At 42.6% G+C, this 22,261-nt stretch overlaps 1 protein-coding gene across 4 annotated transcripts in view; it reads left to right on the forward strand.

Moving 5' to 3' along the window:
* RAB18 (RAB18, member RAS oncogene family) overlaps positions 1 to 21,663 on the forward strand; it is a 43,950-nt gene extending 22,287 nt beyond the window's left edge. For all 4 annotated transcript variants that reach the window (XM_002717292.5, XM_051820952.2, XM_051820953.2 and 1 more), the window contains 5 exons: positions 6,783 to 6,844; positions 14,762 to 14,834; positions 16,919 to 17,037; positions 17,112 to 17,178; positions 19,911 to 21,663. In XM_002717292.5, the coding sequence (XP_002717338.1) occupies positions 6,783 to 6,844; positions 14,762 to 14,834; positions 16,919 to 17,037; positions 17,112 to 17,178; positions 19,911 to 20,086 (497 nt within the window). In that variant the 3' untranslated portion in view covers positions 20,087 to 21,663. The remainder of the gene's footprint in view (positions 1 to 6,782; positions 6,845 to 14,761; positions 14,835 to 16,918; positions 17,038 to 17,111; positions 17,179 to 19,910) is intronic.
* Positions 21,664 to 22,261: the final 598 nt, after the last annotated feature.

The raw sequence follows: 22,261 nt of genomic DNA on the forward strand, positions 1-22,261 counted from the left end.
GTCTATTCTGAGTCAGTTTTGGCATTTTGTATGTTTCTAGGAATTCATTTCATCTAGGTTATCCAGTGTTTTGGTGCACAGTTATCCAGTTTTCTCTTATAACCCTTTTTTTTGTGTAAAATTGGCAGTTCAGGTTGAACAGACCTAACCCCAAAATCTGAAATGCGCTGAAAGCTGAAACTTTCTGAGTACCTGATGTTCAGACAGTCTCAGGTTTGGGTGCATTTCTGATTTCTGATTTTGGATTTTCAGATTAGGAATGCTCAGCTGGTAAAGTGTATGCAAGTGTTCTGAAATCTGAAAAACTGAAACCTGAACCACTTCTGCTCCTGAGCATTTTGGGTAAGAGAAAGTCAGCCTTTAATGCATCTACTTTCAGGTCTGACCTTTGTTAATTTTAATTGTCTCTTTTCCTTAATCAGTATAGTTTATAGCTTTGTCAGTGTTGTTGATGTTATTTAAAACAAAACAAAACAAAAACAAGGGCCAGCATTGTGGTACAGCAGGTTAAACTATCACTTGCAATAACAGCATTTAGTGCTGTTTTATTCCCTGTTGCACCACTTTCCATCCAGCTTCCTGCTAATGTGTCTGAGAAGGCAGCAGATGATGATGGCCCAAGTGCTTAGGCCCCTGCACCCATGTGGGAGACATGGTTAAGGTTTCTGGCTCCTGACTTTGGCCACTGGGGAAGTGAACCAGTGGATGTTCCAACTCTCCTCTCCTCCCCCTCCTTCCTCTCTGGGCCTCTCCCACTCCCCCTCCTCACCTTGGACCCTTGTTGCTCCCTCTCTGTCACTCTGCCTTTCAGATGAATCAATCATTCAATCTAGGGGCTGCCAATGTGGCGCAGCAGGTAACACAGCATCCTGCTACACTGGCATTCCATGTGGGTGCCAGTTCCTATCCCGGCTGTTCCACTTCTAATCCAACTCCCTGCTCAGGGCCTGGGAAAAGTGGGAGAATGGCCTGAGTTTTTGTGCCCCTGCACCCACCCACATGGGGACCCAGATGGAGCTCGTAGCTCTTGGCTTCAGCCTGGCTCACTGCTGGCCACTTTGGCCATCTAGGGAGTAAACCAGTGGATGGAGGATCTCTCTCTCTCCCTCACTCCCCCTCATCCCTCGCTCCCTCTCTTCTTCCCTCCCTCCCTCCCTCTCTCCCTCCTTCCTTCTCTCCGTTTCTGTAGCTACAACATTCAAACAAATAAAATTTAAAAAGCTCAATGAAGAAATCTTTTTTAAAAACTTGGCCATTGTTTTTTTCTGTTGTGTTTCTGCTCTCTGTGCTCTTTATTGCTTCTGCGCTTCTGTCTCTGCACTTGGCTTGCTCTCGTCTAGTTTCTTCTGGTGGAAAGTTAGGTTATTGATTGAAATCTTTTTTTTTTTATAAGTGTTGCTCTGCAGTGTTTTCATTAGTCTCAAGGTGTTCTCATTTTCCTTAAGATTTCTTTTATTTACTGGTTCTTTCAAAGGGTGCTTTTAAATGTCCATGTATTTTTTATTTTTCCAGCTTTCCCTCTGTTACTGATTTCCAGTTTCATTCCATTGTGATCTAGAAATACTTTTCATGATTCATTTTTTTTTTTTAATTTCTTAAGACTTGTTGTGTAGCCCTGTGTGCTCTGTCCTGGGAATATTCCATGTGCACTTGAGGAAATTTTATTGTTGGATAGAATTCTGTGGAGTATAATTGGTTTATAATATTCTTCAAATCTTTTATTTGCTGTTGAGAATGTATCTGGTTGCTCTGTTCATTATTGAAAGTAGTATAGAAAAATCTCCAACTATTTCTATTAATGTAAAACTGTCTTATTTTCCCCTTCAATTCTGTCATTGTTTCCTTTGTGTATATTGGGGCTGTATTCTATGAGGCATATATACTTATAATTATTGTCTCTTCTTGGTGAATTTACCTTTTCCTCAGCATATTTTGTCCTTTGTCTCATAATGGTTTTTGACAAAGTTTGTGTATTGTCTGATAATCTGTATAATCGCCTCTGTTGTCTTTCATTGTTTGCATGGAAATCTCTCCTTTCACTGAACCTGTTTGTCTCTACATCTCATGTTAGTTAGATTCTTCAAATATTCTGTTCATCTCTGCATTTTGATTGGAGAGTTTATCTATTGATATTGCTGATACAAAAGGATTTCTGCCATTTTCTACTTGCTTTCTGGAAAGAGTTTTGCCCCATATTTTCTCCATTACACCTTTTTTTGTGTTTAGTTGATTTTTTTTTTATTTTTTGACATGCAGAGTGGACAGTGAGAGAGAGAGAGAGAAAGGTCTTCCTTTGCCATTGGTTCACCCTCCAATGGCCGCCACGGCCTGAGCACTGCAGCCGGCGCACTGCGCTGATCCGAAGCCAGGAGCCAGGTGCTTCTCCTGGTCTCCCATGGGGTGCAGGGCCCAAGCACCTGGGCCATCCTCCACTGCACTCCCGGGCCACAGCAGAGAGCTGGCCTGGAAGAGGGGCAACCGGGACAGAATCTGGCGCCCCGACCGGGACTAGAACCAGGTGTGCCGGCGCCGCAAGGCGGAGGATTAGCCTGTTAAGCCACGGCACCGGCCCTGTGTTTAGTTGATTTTTCTGTGTGATGTTTCTTTTTGAGTCATTCTGGTATGTAATCTTTCAAGCAAATTTCCATTTCTTCTGAGTTGTCAAATTTATTGTAGACTTAACTCATAAAATTCCTACATTATGTGTTTTTAAAGTTTTATTTATTTGAAAGGCAGGGAGGGAGAGAGAGCAAGAAAGAGAGCTCTCCCATTGCTGGTTCCTTATTCCAAATGCCCACAACAGCGAGGGAGGGTCAGGCCAGAGCTAGCAGCCCATAAATCAATCCAGGTTTCCTATAGGGGTGGCGGGGACCAACCAGGTACTTGAACTATCACTTGCTGCCTCCCAGGAAGTGCAACAGCAGGAGGCTAAAATCAGAAGTGGAGCCAGGACTTGAACACAGGCACTGCATTATGGGATGTAGGTGTCCCAAGTGGTGTCTCAAATGCTGTGCCAAATGCCTACCCCCATTTTCTTCAGTTACATTTTTTTTAAAAATTAGGATTTACAAGTATTTTTTATTTTTTTAGAATTTCTGAGAAATGACCAAAAGTTCATGAAGAAAAATCTGGATTAGTTTTAACAATCTCTGAGAACTTTAAATTTTAGATTTGCATATTTTGAAACAACTCCTAAATAAGAGACTAAAAACAATACTTAGGCATCCTGGCCACATAAGGGAACCCTGCCACCTTGCGTCCGGCGTCTGGCTCTTGCCTTTGAGCTTGCTGCTTTGGCAGTCTTTTACTGCCCCCCACAGACTCTGAGAACAAGGGATCTGCGGTAACAGTCATGCTCGGGTGTTTGCCCGCTCGCCTCCCACGCCTCCCGCGGGGCTCGAGTGCCTGGTGGAGCTGCGCTTGGGACTGTGGCTTCTCTGCTGCCCGTGCCTCTTTCTGGTCCTGGCTCCTGGCAGGCTCGTGGTCTTGCTCTTTGTGGGAGGGCAAGGTGTGTTCATCGGGTTTATTAGAAATCTTTAGTTTGTACCAGCAAGAAGACACTTCGTCCAGCCCGTGGGGCCCATTGTTCCTGCTCTGGTTTTCCCACGCCTGCCTCCTCTAGCAGTTCTGCCACTTTCCTCTCCTGCTCTCTTGGTCGTCCTCCATCGGGGACTGGCTGCAGGATCCTGAGGTGTGCCGGTGCACCTGAGGCTCTGCCCGGGATCGCGAGCCCTGCGGCTGAAGCAGCAAGGTCTCTCTCTCTTTGTTTTAAAAAAGATTGATTTTATTTATTGGAAAGAGAGTTACAGAGAGAGAAGGAGAGACAGGGAGAGGTCTTCCATCTGCTGGTTCACTCCTCAAATGGTCACAATGGCCGGGGCTGGGCCAGGCTGAAGACAGGAGCCAGGAGCTTTTTCAGGGTCTCCCACATAGGTGGCAGGGACCCAAGTACTTGGGCCATCTTCTGCTTTCCCAGGCCATTAACAGGGAGCTGGATTGAAAGTGGAGCAGCTGGGGCTCTTAACTGGTGCTGGTCTGGGCAGCCCGCATCTTAGGTACCAGCGTAACTTGGCATGCCACAGTGCTGGCCCTCTCTCTCCATCAGCTCCAGTTGCTTGCATATTGGACTGCGTGAAGCTGTCTCACACAGCACTGACGCCCTCTCGTTCTCCTTGGGTCTTTTTCCTCTGTGTTTTTTCTTTGCGCGTGTCTATTGCTGTGTCTTCACATGCACTACTGTTTTCTTCCGCAGGGTCTGATCTGCTGTTCATCTCATTCGTTGTGTTTTCATCTCAGAAATTGCCATTTTCATCTCTAGAGATTCTATTTGGGTCTTTTTTATATTGCAGTGTCTAATTTTGAGTATATAGTTGTAGGTTTTTTAAAATATTCTTGTTTGATAATTCTAATATTTGTGTAAGTTCCGAGTCAGTTTCTGTTGAGGAATTTTTTTCTCTTTGATACGGCAGATGCTTCAATTGATAGGTTCTGATTTCTGATACACAAACATCTGTTGAGTTTAATATGCTATTTTTGGTAGATTTTCATATTTCACTTACTGCTTGTTTCAAAGGCTTTATTGCCATTATTAAACTAAAATAAGCCTTCATATAATAAGCAGGTGTACCTAAACAAGATAACTGCAACAATGTTAAAAGATCACATTAAAAATATAAACACAAATGAACAAAAATTGACAGTTCTTCTTTTTTTTAGAGAACTTGTCACGTACACGAACAAATTGAAAAGATGGGTCAGTCAAATCTAGGAAGAAGTCAACAAAATGAAATTTGTTAAAAAGACTCCCACTGCTGCTACCAGTGAGGACGATTTATCAGCCACTTAGAGAAGAGCAAGAGCCAGGGATGGTAAAGAAGCAGTTTGGCTTGTGAGAGCTAAGGAGCTCCGTAGTCGCATATGAGATTCCCCAAGGAACCCAGGGACGATGATCCCAGGCCACCCACGTCTGTTGGCTTTGAAGCCAGTGGACATGGCCCGCTGTGGGTGTTAGCAGTGACTTTGAGATACAGTATGTCGAAAGAATGGCTTGAAGACATTGTTAATTATCCATGTGGAAATTATTCGTGATGGGACAGTCATCGGACCAGGGTCACCAGACATGTGGAAGCAGGAAATGATACAGAAGTGATATGAGAGGGGAGGAGAGCCCATTTTGAAAACAGTGGGTTTCTTTACTGGAGTAATCAAGCAATGGTTAGGAAGAGGCTGGCCGGTCTCCCCTTAAACATGCTTTGTGGTTCCCAAGAAAAATGTTAGCTCTTTGTATCCTGTCTGAAGAACTCTGAGAATGTAACTGCGGAGTACACGGGACAGACTGTCTCTGTGTCCTGTCCCCCAGTGCCCTTGATTTTGTCCTATCCCACGGCAGAGTCACTTTCTTCCCCGAGTATTCTCAGGTTTTCTTTTCTTTTTTTTTAAAGTAGTAGGAAGAAAATGCAAAATTTTCATATTACGCCATGAAGGTGGCATATTTCTTCTTTACCTGGACGTGGTAAATACAGGATTGTTTAGTGTATGAGGCTGTTTGACTACAAAGAAATTTCCTATTTAGTGTTTCCTTTGGCTACATATTCAGCCTTGTCCTTGCCCTGAAGGTTGTCATTCTAGGCATGGGTTTATCAACTCCTTTATCACCCTAGCCCAAAACATCAAACTTTTTTTTTTTTTACAATATCTTTGGCACACAGAAAGGCTTGACATAATGCACATTTTGAATGTGTACTTTTATTACCTAATTTTTGTGTGTAATAGATCACAAATATATTTCCGTATGTGACAGGTGTTCTATTAAGCATTTAGTACATGAGGCAGTTTGGGCTAGTTGGGGCTGTTTTGAATTAATTGTGACAAGCTAATAATATCTTTCAAAAGTTTCTTTCCAAACTTGTTGAGCTAATGTTTTCCCTCTGGCTAGTTGGGTAGACTGCATAGTATTTCTGATACTTTTTAAAGGCATGTGGGCAGTTACTGTTCATTTGAGCCAGATGTGTGTGTTAACTCCTTTTCCTGGAAAGGGAGAAGTTTTTTGGGGGGAAAGAGTTGCTGTAATAAATTAGCTTTATGTGACTGCTTATGGAGCTCATCTTCTCTTTAAATGAATTAGTAGGTGGAAGTTTTTTTTTTTGACAGGCAGAGTGGACAGTGAGAGAGAGACAGAGAGAAAGGTCTTCCTTTGCCGTTGGTTCACCCTCCAATGGCCGCCGCGGCCGGCGCGCTGCGGCCGGCGCACCGCGCTGATCCGATGGCAGGAGCCAGGAGCCAGGTGCTTTTCCTGGTCTCCCATGGGGTGCAGGGCCCAAGCACTTGGGCCATCCTCCACTGCACTCCCTGGCCACAGCAGAGAGCTGGCCTGGAAGAGGGGCAACCGGGACAGAATCCGGCGCTCCGACCGGGACTAGAACCCGGTGTGCCGGCGCCGCAAGGTGGAGGATTAGCCTAGTGAGCCGCGGCGCCGGCCAGTAGGTGGAAGCTTTTAAAAATACATATAGTCATAATCTTAAAATGAATTTTATTTTTCCTTTTTCAAAGAAGTACAGGCAGGTAAGTGAATTCTACAAGCATTTAATTTCCATTTATCCTCATTAACTCTTAAGCTACTGAACTTCAGTGATACTTCTTTTATTTTCACATTCAGAATTCTAAGAATTTGTGTTGTAAATTTGGGCTTTTGATGCAGTAGCCTTTGCACTTTCTGGTTTTATTGATAGTAGGTTCTGAAGGTTGTTTCCTGGGAGACTTACCAAAATTTTCGTTTCTTCAAGGTGTCGACTTTAAGGTGAAAACAATTTCAGTGGATGGAAATAAGGCTAAACTTGCAATATGGGTAAGAGTTCTTTTTAATAAACTATTAAACTTGTGTTTTTTTAGGGGATTAGAAATTGATTTGTGTAGTGTTCTAGAGGTGAACAATTTGTATTAAATAACAGGAGATTTGATGCTGATTGAAGGGTAAGTAGTTATATCTTATAGCGGGGTAATTAGGCTGAGACTGACTTGATGTAATTTTTAAAAGTCATGGTCCCTTCAGGATATTCCAGAGCAGAACCGAGGATTCCTAAAATCCGTGTCGTCTGCTGCCTGCGTCCCTCAGAACTTTGAAAAGACCAGCTCGGCTGAACGAGCCCTCTAGGAACTGCTGAGGGGAAGGTCCTGAGTGACGTCTAAGGGGAAACATACTTTTCCTTTTTGTTCATATAGGTAGTCGTAAAGTTCGAGTTTGCCAGTTTGGGGTTATTTTTTAGTGCCTTGTTTTTTCTTACTGGCTGCTTTTCGTTTCCTTGTGAAGCCATCCTTTCTGAGCCACATCGCTCTGCTAATAGACCTCTTAGTGCTAGTGCTAAACAAACTAGCATTAACTGGCAAAAACATCCAAGACGCTGGTGTCCCTGTCTGTCTCTCCCAAGCGCCCTTTCTCCTATCTCTGTCTAAGTTTGATTGATAATATATAAATATATAAATATGTTTCATGGTATTTGTCTAATTTCCACAAATACTCTGATAAGTATATAAGATTTATCAAAAAGTTTATGGAAAATGGAATAAAAAGATAAGCTTATTTTGGTGTAAAACATGGTGAAATCCATGTGTAGTATTTTCCTTTTAAAAAAAGAAAGATTTATTTTATTTATTTGAAAAGGAGAGTTACAAAGAGAGAGGGAGAGACTGAGAAGTCTTCCATACACTGGTTCACTCCCCAAATGGCCACAGTGGCCAGCTCTGGGCCAGGCCGAAGCCGGCAGCCAGGAGCTTCTTCCGGGTGTAGGGACCCAAGCCCTTAGGCCATCTTTGCTGCTTTCCTGGGTGCAGTAGCAGGGAGTTGCTTCAGAAGTGGAGCTCCCGGGACTAGAACTGGCACAGCAGGTGGCAGCTTTACCTGCTACACCACAACACTGTCCCTAGTAATATTTTTAATAATACATGTTTTCCCATGAACTTTGTGAGTACCCCTCATATACACGTATTTCGAAAACTTTTGTACCAAACTGTATTTCCAATTCCATTTTTCACGGACATGTTGAAGTCCCCTCCTGTTCTCATAGCAGTGTTAGAACTGGCGAGCAGTGGTCAAATTGAGGCACTTCTGTGGAGGCTCAGTGGTCAGGCTTTGTATTCATCCGAGGGTATTCATCTTACTGGTGTTCTCCAAATGGTACCCTGTTTGTAACCTTAGTTATCCCAAGATAATAAGTAAGCGTGCTTAATGTTTTGAGGTACTTTTTTTTTTTTTTTCGAAAATAGAGTATTTTAAATGATTGTCTCTGCCCCTCTTCCCCAGATGTATTTAATCTCTATCAGAATGGTTATGTCTGTCAGAAAACGAAGTGGAAAATGTTGGACTTGACCACAGTATATTGTCAGTTTCAGAGGGCTGGTTTCCTCCTGTGCTAGAGCGGAGGCCTGCTTTTCCAGGCTGGTTTGTCACCCCTTTCTGTTCTGCTGAGGCTTTGGGAAATGTGTGAGTTGGAGTAGGACCTGAGAGGTGGTTGCAGTGCGTTTTTCATGTCAGACAGGAAGGTTCCTTTGGTTTTGCACTGTGTGATAAAAAGGCTGGCCAGGTGCTCGCGAAGAGCCATCCTCACCATAGGTCAGTCAGTGCTTTGTTAAAGGAAAGAGGTTTTCTCTCTGGCTGCAGCAGGGCACTCCGAGACCCGCAGAATCATTTTTTGCTAAGGCAACTACAGGCGGGACTTGAAAGTCAATAAATCTGTAGCAGGCCAGTTTTTAAGTTGATGGTTTTGTGTGGCCTACAAATGATGCTAGAAATACGCAAATAGTCCCCTGGTAGAAAAAAGGTTCCTCACCCCTGGGCCCTGAGAACAACGCAAGTTCTTTCTAAAAAGAGAATTTAGTAAGAAATTAATAAAGAAAATTCATCATTAATTAATTAAATAATAGAAAGGCAAAGAGCCAGAGATAGAAACAGAGATTTTCCAGATGCTGGTTACCTGCAGCAGCCCTGTGTCAGGCCAAAGCCAGGAGCCTAGAACTCCATCCAGGTCTCCCACATGGGTGGCAGGGACCCAGGTTACTCGAGCCAGCACATGCTCTGTCTCTCAGGGTGTGCATTAGCAGGACATTGGAATGAAAAACGGAGCCCACAGAAGCAGAGCCCATACTCATCTGCAGGCACTTCCATATATATGTGGGATGGGACATCCCAAGTAGTGTCTTAACTGCTGCACCAAGTAACTTCCCCAGAGTTCATTTGTAAGCAGTGAATACATATTAGTGAACCTCCCTTAAATTATTGAGGCACATGCGTATGTACCGTTACACATTTATACATACGCACTTTTCCAAAAAGAGATTACAGCTTTTTTTTTTTTTTTTTTGACAGGCAGAGTTAGACAGTGAGTGAGAGAGAGAGAGACAGAGAGAAAGGTCTTCCTTTTTCTGTTGGTTCACTCCCCAAATGGCTGCTGCAGCCAGAACTACGCCGATCCGAAGCCAGGAGCCAGGTGCCTTCTCCTGGTCTCCCATGTGGATGCAGGGCCCAAGGACTTGGGCATCCTCCACTGCCCTCCCAGGCCACAACAGAGAGCTGGACTGGAAGAGGAGCAACCAGGACAGAATCCGGCACCCCAAGCAGGACTAGAACCCGAGGTAGTGGCGCCGCAGGCGGAGGATTAGCCTAGTGAGCCACGGCACTGGCTTTATTTATTATTATTATTATTATTATTATTTACCTATTTGTCCTCCTCCTGTGCTCACCCATTCAAGTATGCATCTTTCATCAGTATAGAGATACATCAGTTTAAGTGGCCATCTGGTATTCCGTTTCATGGCTCTACCTAACTATAGGGAACCCTAAGTGTGAGATCTTGAACTGCTGCCGGTTTTTAGAGACAAGTGAAGTTTGATGGGTATCCTGACTAATATATCTCTTTATACTTGCCCAGCTGGCTTCGAGTGTGAAGATTTAACACTGATGTAAACTGAAAAGTCTTGTTCCTCCCACCAGTTATATGTTCATGCCCACTCTTTCATGCCTGTATCTGTACTAAATATTGTTTGTCTTTCACAGTTTTTCACTTATGTTTGCATTTCTTTTGACAAGTGAGGTTCTTTTTTATGTATTTATTGGCTGTTTATATACTTTGCTCATTTTATTTGAGCATTTATCATTTCATGATAAAGTCTTTATATAATAAGATATTACTTCTTTATCATATGCTATATTTTTTCTACTCTGCTATTTATCTTTAAAATATTCTTTAAGATGGATATTTGGGGCCAGCGTTGTGGTGTAGTGGGTTAAGCTGTCACCTGCAACGCAGGCATCCCAGCTGGGTGCCAGTTCAAGTCCTGGCTGCTCCATTTCCAGTCCAGCTCCCTGCTAATGCACCTGGGAGAGCAGCAGAAGATGGCCCATGTACTTGGGTCCCTGCCACCCATGTGGGAGACACTGATGGAGTTGCAGGCTCCTGGCTTCAGCCCAAACCAGGCCTGGCCATTGCGGTCATTTGGGAGTGAACCATCAGATGGAAAATCTCCCTTCTCTCTCTTGTCTCTCCTCTCTGTATAACTCTGCCTTTCATATAAATAAATAAATATTTTTTTAAAAAGATGAGTATGTGTGTGTGTGTGTATGTATGTAGTACACACTGTCATACTCCAGGTTTTTTCTTTTCAGTTTGTCATTTAACTTCGATCTTGTTAAGGATGAGTGTGTAGATGGGGGTCATATGGTCAGAGCAGTTATTCATGGCATCTGGATGTCATGTCATGTTTTGGAAGGCCTTTCTACTCAATATTTTAAATATATGAATCCATAGTTTCTTCTAATTGTGCATGTTTTTATTTATACAAATAAAATGAGTTCATCCCCCACTTGGAAGCCTCTTCTAGGATCAAACAGAATAACCCTGTCCCATTGCCTTCTGAAGTGCGTTCTCATTATAGCCTGCATGTCATCAGCAAAGATGTTTTTTTCCACTGCCTTTTCTATGTCCTTGCCTCACTTCCACTGCCTGTGTTCTATTATTCAGCCTTTCTAGATATTTTATAGCCCGTGATGTATCCATGTCCATCTTCAGTAGTCTCCTCTCTCCTTCCCCCATTAGAAAATAAACCACAGGAGACCAAGAACTCTGCCTTTTATCTTGAAAAGATTTCATTACACTTGCCATCTGCTCCTATTTTGAAAACAAACACAAGCAAAAATCTCACATCTGATGATGCAGTTACATTTTGTAGTTGCTATAAGTCCTGATCTAATGCCATGGCACAGGGCTTCCAAATTATCACATCTATGTAAACATGTTTGTAAGTGGATCTATAATAATTAATATTCATAGCATAATTAATATGCATGTGTGAAATGTCAAAAGCATGTAATAGCTTACCGTTAAAACATTTTTGCCACTGTACTCCATCAGTATGTATGTGTATGTACCAATTAGAAATAAAATTTCTAAGTGGAAATGTAAAAAAAATTTTTTTTGCGGGACGTGCGTTCCCATTTGTAGCTTGTGTCTCATTGAGGTGGTTTTTGACGGCAGTCCATGTGCCCTTGCCTTCTGCCAGATTGCAGATCTGTTTACTAAAGTTTCAGATGTGGTTTCATCATGCAGATACGATGACATTTTTCCTGTCACCAAAAAAGTCTTGGGACTCAACTAGTTCTTGGTCCTTGCTCCAAACTACTCGTTAAGAGAATGGATCAGTGTTCGGTATGGAAAAACAGCTGATTCTTAAATTCTAGAATTCTCTGTCCAAAATTTAGTCTCTTAAATAATGACTTTTTCTTCTTATCCCCCTCTTGGAGTAGGGGAAGGGGGAAAGTTGCAGTACTCAAAGTTAAATGGGTAACATGATGGAATTCTGAAAGTTACAACATATCTGGATAGTAAGTAATTTGAAAGGTGCTAACTTACTGTGGTGTGTGCTGTTTTGTTTTGTGCTCTGCCTTACAGTGAGTGGCCAGGGGCTAGGGTTTCTTTAACACAGTGGTGTGTCTTCTCTCAGGGCCTGTGGTTCCAGGGCTCCTGCAGGTGCTCCAGTCCCTACATAAAATGATGCAGTGTTTGCACAGAACTCAAGCACCTCCCACGGTGTGCTTTAATCATCCCTGGCTTGCTTTCAGCACCTAATACGGTGGAAATGTGTGGAAAGAGTTGTTAACACCATGTTGCTTAGGGAATAACTACAAGAAGAATAGACCTGTTTTGTGTTCAGTAGAGACAAAATACTTTTTTCCTAAATGTTTCTATGTGTGGATGCAGAAGTCATTCCCATGGGAGGGGTCAACTGTATTAATTTTTATTTTGTTTTTATGACTCCAATTTTCTGAGATAGGTACTGATCCAAGGCTATGGGCATTTCTAGTTTCTAGATAAATACTTTTCCTCAGTTGCTTTCCAGAACAGGTGGGAAGCAGACTTTTAGCCTAGTGGTTAAGAGGCCCACATCTCACAGTGGTGATCCCCACGTAGCTGGGTCCTTGACTCCCACGTGGGAGACCTGGATTAAGCTTCAGCTCCCAGCTTTGACTTTGGTCCAATCCTGGCCACTGTAGGCATTTGGGAGTAAACTCTGGGTGGGAGTTCTCTGTGTCTCTCTTGTCTTATCTCTGTTTCCTTGCCTCTAAAATTAATAAAAAATATTTAAAGTAGTGGTTGGTTTTTTTTCCTGTCAAACTTGAATCTTAATCTTTTGATCTTAGTGATCAAAACATATTTCTGCACATCCAGACATTCATGTGGTGTTTTTTTTTTGTTTGTTTTTTTTGGACAGGTAGAGTTAGACAGTGAGAGAGAGAGATAGAGAGAAAGGTCTTTCTTGCATTGGTTCACCCCCCAAAATGGCTGCTACGGCCGTTACTGCACCGATCCGAAGCCAGGAGCCAGATGCTTTCTCCTGGTCTCCCATGCGGGTACAGGGCCCAAGCACTTGGGCCATCCTCCACTGCCTTCCTGGGCCACAGCAGAGAGCTGGACTGGAAGAGGAACAATTGGGACAGAACTGGCACCCCAACTGGGACTAGAACCCGGGGTAGTGGCGCTGCAGGCGGAGGATTAGCCTAGTGAGCCACGGCGCCAGCCGTGTGGTGTTTTCTTGATGACTATGAAATCATAATATAAACTTGTATCATGTTGGCAATTGCCATCTGCTATAGATAGCATATCAGTTTGTTTTATGGAGCTTTTAATTTATTATTGGTCTTTATAAAGTTGAGCAAATATCAAATCAGATAACTTTAATATCATAGGCAGATTTTGTAAGAAACCTAGAAACAGGGCCGGCGCCGCGGCTCAATAGGCTAATCCTCTGCCTGCGGCGCCGGCACACCAGGTTCTAGTCCCGGTTGGGGTTCCAGATTCTGTCCCGGTTGCCCCTCTTCCAGTCCAGCTCTCTGCTGTGGCCCGGGAGTGCAGTGGAGGATGGCCCAAGTGCTTGGGCCCTGCACCCCGTGGGAGACCAGGAGAAGCACCTGGCTCCTGCCTTCGGATCAGTGCAGTGTGCCGGCTGCAGCGGCCATTGGGAGGTGAACCAACGGCAAAGGAAGACCTTTCTCTCTGTCTCTCTCTCTCACTGTCCACTCTGCCTTTAAAAAAAAAAAAGAAGAAGAAGAAGAAGGAAACCTAGAAACAGAATACTCATTGTTTTATCTTATAAGTCTATCTGTTTAAAAAAGTATAATTCTCAGTGTGTTACATCTTCATTTAAACGTGGGAGTTGGGGCATAGTTTCCTGGTGGTGAGAAGGTAGCAGTGGCATGCTGTGTCTGCTGTCTCCAGAGACGGTTATACTGAAAGTTGTTTTCCTCAGATAGAAAACATGTAAAAGAGCCCAACCTAAAATCCCTCACATAAGTAAGATGCTTTTCTAATGCTCTTTAAGTCCCTGGTTCTCAACTTGAATCCGCATTAGAATCACCTGGGAAGGTTTTTAAAATTCTCGTCGTTACTGTAGATCCGTTAACTCAGAATCTTTGGAGGCTGGACCCAAGGATTCCCAGAAAATTTCATTGTGCTGCTGAATGTGTATCTCAGTTTTTGTTCCAAGTTCTTGCTCCTGCATGAGATAAGAATTTAAAGTGGAGGCCGAAGTAAAGTACATAAATGACAGTGAGAGCAGGAGGTGAGTACACATTCAGGTGTGAGTGCTGGCAGACCCTCCAGGAAAGAGACTTGCCTCGAGCAGGCCAGAGCTGCCTACTAGGAGAGCGCTCCCAAGCCCAGCCACCCGCGCTGTGGGGCATTGTACAGACAATATGCAAATGAGCTAGAGAGTGAGCACGTGTGGCTCTAAGTACCTGTGCTCAGGGCGTCACCTCCTTCTGGGTGTGGGAGACTCAGGCTCATCTTGGAAGGTGGACAGATGGGATTGGCATGTAAAGGCATGGTGTTAAGGCACGGCGCTGAAGACCGAAGTTGTAGAAAAGTCTTCCAGCTCATTTTCCCATAACTCCCTGCCTATTCTGGGCCCCACATCACAGCCAGAGTTGAGAACTGTGGCTTCAGTGAAATGGGTTTCATGTTTAATAAAGATCTGAAATCCAAAAGGACAGAAAACTTACTTCGTTGCATATTTCTAGAGGTGAATCAGTACTTAATAATTTTATTTTAAGTAACACTTGTTAATAAGAAGATACATGTTCTTTAAATTCCAGTTATTACTGAGCTTGGGCATTGAAACTATTTTAAATAATGCTTGACTCTGTACTCTTAAATGGATGTATTGAGGGTCTGTTACTTATACTTTGTTTTATTTACTAATAATTGATTCTTACTTTTAGGATACTGCTGGTCAAGAGAGGTTTAGAACTCTAACTCCAAGTTATTACAGAGGTGCACAGGGTGTTATTTTAGGTAAATTCTTACCTTAATTTACTATTTTAAATTTTGCTTGTTGGAATTTCTGATTTTTCTTACTCTGTGAAGGTCAGTAAGTTTTTGTTTTATTATTCTTTAGGGCTACTTTTATGTAACTTGAAATTATATGAGCTTCCCTTAATATTAATAAATATTAAAACTTTTACAGCTTTCATCTAGCGATTGAAAAATAAAGACAAGATTAGCATAGTTGGGTTAAAGGCACATGTTGATAAGGGCGTTACTGCAGCTCAGTGCACGTGTTGGTCTGTTTTGGAGCATTACCTGAAACTGGTCTCCACCCTTCAGTGCATGAATCCCCACTCCAGTTTGTAAAGAAGGAGAGAATTTGTTGCTTAATAGAATCTGTTTTATCAGTTCTAACAGAGTAGTACAGGAGCGAAGCTGTGGCTCAAGTCCCAGCTGCTCCTCCTCCGGTCCAGCTCTCTGCTATGGCCTGGGAAAGCAGTAGAAGATGGCCCAAGCCCTTGGGCCCCTGCACCCACATGGAAGACCTGGAGGCTCCTGGCTTTGGATCGGCTCAGCTCTGGCCATTGGAGCCATCTAGGGAGTGAACCAGTGGATGGAAGACCTCTCTCTCTCTCTCTCTTTCTCTCTCTCTCTCTGCTTTTGCCTCTCTCTATCTCTGCCTTTCAAATAAATAAATCTTAAAAAAGAAAGAATAGTACAAAGCATTTAACACTGTTCATAAACTGAGTTGGAAAACCCAAATGTGAATTGAGTGTAATTTGTTGAAAAGTGCTTATTCTTAATATTCCTGGGAAGCTAGTTAAAATGAGTAGTTGAGGCCAGCATTATGGCATAACCAGATTAAGCTGCTGCCTGCAATGCTGGCATCCCATATGGACACTGGTTCAAGTCCTGAATGCTCCATTTCCAATCCAGCTCCCTGCTGATGTGCCTGGGAAAATGGAAGAGGAAGATGGCCCAAGTATTTGGTCTCCAACACCCATGTGGGAGACCCAGCTGAAGCTTCTGGTCCCTGGCTTTGGCCTGGCCCAGCCCCAGCTGTTGTAGCCATTTTGGGAGTGAACCGATAGACTGAAGATCTCTCTCTCCATCTCTGCCTCCCTCTCTCTGTAACTCTGCCTTTCAAATAAATAAAATCTTTTTTAAAAAATAAAATGAATACTGATCAATTGTGGAGAGAAATATGTAGTTTAATAGCAATACCATTTTGGTTCAGCATCTCCTAAATTTGGAAAAATTTTAAATTAGTAACTTCTTAATTATAATGCAAAAGGAAATGACAATAGAGGATGACAGTCAGGATCCTATTCACCTATTCACTGTACTGTGAGTCTTTCAAAGTTTCAAATTCTGATCCTTGTAAGAAATAAATTAACAGGGTCATAGATGTTTCAGTTCATATATGTAATTGTTATATTTTCCAGAGATTTAAATCTAAACACTTAGGCTTTTGGACAGAACTCCTTTATCATTATGGGTGGGAACAGCTGTTTTTTCACTTTAATTGATTTTCAGATACCACATAGGATATAATTTCATTTCTGTCACAGTGTGTGTTAGTAAGATTGACATGTGTCTGTGTGTTCTTTTTTTTTTTTTCTTAAGATTTATTTACTTACTTGAAAGAGTTACAGCAAGAGAGGGAAAAGACAAAGATCTGCTGGTTTACTCCCCAAATGACCGCAATGACCAGGGCTGGACCAGACCAAAGCCAGGAGCCAGGAGCTTTATCTGGGTCTCCCACATGGGTGCCAGGGTGCAAGCACTTGGTCCATCCTCTCCTGCTTTCCCAGGCACATTAACAGGAGCTGGCTGGGAAGTGGAGCAGCCGGGACTCGAACTGGCACCCATATGGAATGCTGGCGCTGCAGATGGCGTCTTAACCTGCTGCCACAGCGCTGGCCCCATCTTTTTTTAAACACTTGTTCCTTCCATCTGGATCAGTGGGCGCACATGATTAAGCATTGAAGATCTAACCAAAACCAAACTTGGCTATATAGTAATGTTAGCTTGTATTTACGTATCAGAAGTATAATGTCATGGCTTCTCATTTTTCAGGCTTATTTAATAAATGACTCCTTTTATTTCAGTTTATGATGTCACGAGAAGGGACACCTTTGTTAAACTGGATAATTGGTTAAATGAATTGGAAACATACTGTACGAGAAATGACATAGTAAACATGCTAGTTGGAAATAAAATTGATAAGGTAAGAAGGCAGACACTTGGCATTTTGGTTCTATATTTTGGTAACTTTTCTTAATCATTGCATTTGTCTTTTAGGAAAATCGTGAAGTCGACAGAAATGAAGGCCTGAAGTTTGCACGGAAGCATTCCATGTTATTTATAGGTGGGTGTGTGAATCAATATCCATCCTTTAATTTTAACGAGAAATTTTAAAAAGGAGTGTTTGCTAAATTTCTTTTTTTATGAACTGTATTTATTTAATTCATAGTTACCTCCTGCTATAGAATCTAACTACAGAACAAAGCTTTTTATTTTTTTTTTCTTGACAATAAAATAGGACTACATTGTGTGAAATCCTTTGGAACACAGTCCTCTCAATACATAATGGCATTCACTTGGCACCAGAGCTGAAATTAGGCCTCCCTGGGCCATGTGCCGGCAGCATCCGTCCCACGTGGGAGCTGGTTTGAAGTGCTTTGTCTCGGGCCCCGCTCTCAGCTGTGTGAATCCAGCTCTGCATTTTAATGAGATGATCCCTGTGCACACCACTCTTTGAGGAACATGGTAGCGCAGGGATTGGCCAAGGACGACACGGACCAAGGCTGGCCCTACGTTTGTGTCGAAACACAGCCGTGTCCAGGTTTACATACTGCCTTGGGCTGCTTTGTACTGCATGACAGAGTTCAGTCATTAGAACAGAGACCATGTGGCCCACCAAGCAGAAACTATTTACTGTCTGATCCTTTACAGCGAAAGTTTGACAAGCCCTCATCTAGAAGAGTGGGCTTGCTGTTATCACAGTCACCCGGGGAGCTTTGGAAGTGAAAGTCTCTGTGCCTTGTCACAGGTGTGAGAGACAAACCTTTATTAAAATGCTTTTACTGCCTACATGCTGTGTGTCCCCTGGTTCTGACTTTAATTTGTTTAGTATTTATTGAGTACTGAGGACAAGCTCAGCGCCCCCAGGAACTTGAGTAGGGGCACAGGAGGTAGTGCTGTGAAGGGAGTGGAACACTGAAGGGGAGCCAGCGTGAAGAGGTTGGAGACGGATGAGGAAGCATGCTCTCAGGCAGTGTGAGGACCTGGAGGAGTCATGCCCCCTGAGAGGAGGCTAGACATGACTGAGGCGGGCGCCTGCTGAGTGTGTTCCCCAGCAGGAAGCACACTGGCCTGGAGCACAGCGTGTGTCAGGTGCCGGGAGACGCTGGACCTCACAGGAAGTGGTAAAGAGATGGATTTTATCCCAGCTGTGGAGGAAAGCTGGAGAGTGGGATACGATGTGTGGAACATGGACCATCAGATGTGGGAGCAAGGGAGGCTAGTTCTCTGTGGTGTCGCATATCAATGAAGCTGACGGCTTTATGGAACAGTAGTGATTGGTGCCAAGTTGGGAGTTCTGTAAGAAGCTGGTGGTGAAGCTGACAGGCCATGTGCTAGATTGGGTGTAGATGTTAGGGAAAGAGGGCTGTCAGACAACTCCAGGTTTTTAGCATGAGCAACTAGGTGGATTGACCCTCCCTTACTTGGGATGTGGAAGACTGAGATGCGGGCAGGTTTGGGGTGAGGGAGTGAGGAATCAAGAGCTTTGCTTAGATATAAGGAGTGTGGCATTTACAGTCATGAGTTGGAGTGATCACTTCAGGAAAGAATGTGGATAGCAAAGGGCTGAAGATTGAGCCCCTGCGGTCCTCCAAGTTTTAGAGGTCAGCAGAAAGAGGAAGTGCCAGAATGAGGCTAAGATGACATGCCAGTCATTCATAGGATTCACAGGATGTTGAGTGTGCAGGAAGTCCAGTGAACAAAGTATTCAGAGAAAGAGCGAGTGATTATTAGGATCAAACGCCAAAAGATGTCAGGAATGATCAGGACTTTGGATTTGAAAAAATAAAGGATGTCCAGTTTGTGGTCTTGAAAAGAATGGTTTCAGTGAAGTGGTGAAAACAAAGGCCTGATTAGAAGAGTTAGAAAAATGAAAGTGAGGTAACAAAGTGGGAACAAGTTACATAGGTAACGTATTAGTTTGCAGAGAGTGGAGAAACTAGGTGGTTGCAAGAAGGATGTGCGAGCTAGAAGACAAGCTTGTTTTTTAATAAGTTGGAAAAAAATGTGGCGGAAGTTTCGGCTGATTGGTGTGACCCAATAGAGAGAGGCTGTGATCCGTCAGTGGAGGAGAAGGGGAGGAATTCCAGGCAGTAGAGGAGGGAATGGCTTTAGATAGCAGCAGGGGCAGTTTGTGCAGGTAACAGGAGCAAGGCGGGTACAAGCGGGTCAGTAGATCGCCTCCTAGTGGAGCGATCAGGCAGATCTGGCTAGGTTGCTTCTATGTTTCCCTACATAAAGGTGGATGAGCTGCTGAGACAGGAGAGTTTTGAGAAGAAAGACCAAGATGACCTTCTCACAGTGGGGGATCCGGAGGGCTGGGAGGCAGTGCTGAGGATCCAGTTGAGTTTCAGGAGCATAGAATTAAAGTGGGACCAGTGTTCCTAGTTGTCTGTCATTTCATCTAGCCACCTGGGGCTTCTTGGGCACAGAATAATCAGGTTAATTATTAACATGAATCTCCTTACTTTGAAGTAGCACTAAGCTGCTTTGGGACCTGGTTTTAAGAATTAAATGAACTGCTGGGCAGAAAACCTCCGTAGGTTTCAGTAGGGTTTGGAAGTTCCAATTCTATCACAAAATCATGGGCATATTACATAACCAGTATTTTTATGGATAGAATTTAGCTCAATTTTTAGAGTTGGGGAAAATTCACTAGTGTTAAACTTGTACAGAGAAATTGTGGGTGTGGCTTTTCCTATATTGTAGAGTGATATTCATGCTGTAATATTTCCCAGAAAAACATGGGACTAGGGCCAGAAGGGATGAACTGTGACTCTTCTCCTTGAATTTCAGAGGCAAGTGCAAAAACGTGTGATGGTGTCCAGTGTGCCTTTGAGGAGCTTGTCGAAAAGATCATTCAGACACCCGGACTGTGGGAGAGCGAGACCCAGAACAAAGGAGTGAAACTGTCGCACAGGGAAGAAGGCCACGGGGCAGGCGCCTGCAGTGGTTACTGCTCTGTGCTGTGAACTCTGGGAAGTTCCATCTCTTGCCTAGTTCACCAGATAGTGGCATCGTTCTGCATAAATATTCTTTAACTGCTATTTGGGGGACCTTGCAGTTTGCACATAATTGTTTTGTATCATGGCAGTAAATAATTGCAAGACATCCCACTCATCAGCTTTCCCAGGTAGAATGCTATGGTAAGCATGCACAGTTTGCAGTCTTCAGTTTTTTATGTAACATAAAACAGGTGTACCTTTATCAGTGCATTTGATTTTATGACTTACATTTATCATGTAATTTTTAAAAGTCCATCTCTAGTATGTGTTGATACAAGGTCCACTTTTGGTTTCCTTCTTTGTGCTTAAATATTTCTTTAAATTACTGGATCATTTGGTATGTAGAACCCCAGAACCCCAGGGAGGTTCACAGGCATCATCAGACCTGCCAAAGTTCCTTTCAGGAATGACAGCGAGCATGATTTCACAGCTTTTCTAGGGTGTTTGAGAGTCTCTGCTAGCACTAAGCAAAACCCACACTACAGAATGTAGCCCAGGCCAATTTAGTCTTTAATCTATTTGTCTTGATGATGCTTCTAAAATAGTCTTGATACACTAAAGAAGTTTGGCATTACTTTGTGATTTCCTTCAGTGATTAGCGCAGTTGCTTACCTGGGGTTTTAATCTTGTGGTGTGTCTGTTGGACTCACGGTCCTGTGCCCAGCATCTAGAGTTAGCGTGGTACTTTGCAGAACCGCAGTAAGGTTTCCCGCATCTTGGTTTCAGAAGGACACGTATAGTGTGTTTATTGTAACTCCTGTCATAATTGCCGCTTTTAGAACCAGCTTTTTTTTTTTTTTTCCCATCATAAATGTTGACAGTGTTTGTCCAGGTTCCTCTGTTGTAGCTCGTGTAATGTTGGTGAATATCCATGTCTTCTGGCATCTATAAATGGAGTTGATATTCAAAACCTGTTTCTCTGTTTTGAGGGGTAGGGACAAAAACACTAAATGACAATTTGAGAAAGGCATTTTACTTCCAGATTCTGATGTGTGTGGGAAAACACTGTTGCAAGAAAACCTTGGTAATTTATTGTCACAAGCAATCAGTAGTTTATCAAAAACCAACTTGTACAGACTAATAAATCTTTTCCACAGTATTCAGTTTTCTAACCTCTTGCAATTGTACATTGTATATTTTTTCACTCATATGTTATTTAATTTACTTGATCTTTGCTATTTTAAGCCCCTAAATAAGTAATTTGTCATTATAATACCCCTCGTAAGAGTCCAGTATTCCTTTCTGGGCAGTTTGTTCTCTATATACAATCGCAAATGATAAATGTTTTGTGAGTGACCTTTGCAATGTGTGTGTAAATAGATTTACTTCCAGTTGGGTTCTTTCTGAGATACATCTCCCCACATATGAAATCTTCAACTTGGTTTACACCTGTTATTCAACATTACATGCGGTTAAAGGTTTATACATTCTGTATGTTTTTACTAAATAAACAACATTTACTACCATAATGTTGAAGAAAAGTAGCTAACACATGTGCTTACAATTTGTTCATGTTCCATTAAAACTTTAAATTTGTGTGTTTATATAGGAGTCTGTATTGACAAGACTTTTTTGTTTATTGCTTTTTGGTCCTTGAGCTATATAATAATCCCTCTGCATTGGATTTTTGTCCTAATTTGGGTGGAATGTGGATACCTGTGATTCACTTGAATATATGAAAAATTAATTTTGTTTGCTAGGTTTACACTGTAACCTTTTATAGCTTTTGAATAAATACAGCCTGCTTTCCCTAGATGTAGTTGTGCAGGTAGTATGACACATTTCCCTGTTACTGTCATGAGCTGGGGAACATTTGAATATAGTGTTACTGAGATTCTTTCATGTAACTTCCATTTTACTACTTTTTTTTTTGGCAAACATTGTTTCCTAGTGGAGGTGTTATGAGACAGAGTATCTCAGATCAGATACCTGTATTAGCTTCTTTTCAGAATCATTTGAAGAAATCTTAAAAGACCTTTTACAGTGGTGCTAATGATAACAATTAGAATATAGAATGTTGAATTAAAGGAGTACTGACACAGGCCTAAAACATAAAGAAACACTCAATTTATTGGTAATAGTTAACATTTATTGAAAGCTTCTTGGTGCTTGGTGACATTCCAGGTGTTGAATTATCTCATT

The sequence above is a fragment of the Oryctolagus cuniculus genome, chromosome 13, assembly GCF_964237555.1.
Source record: "Oryctolagus cuniculus chromosome 13, mOryCun1.1, whole genome shotgun sequence".
NCBI lineage: Eukaryota > Metazoa > Chordata > Mammalia > Lagomorpha > Leporidae > Oryctolagus > Oryctolagus cuniculus.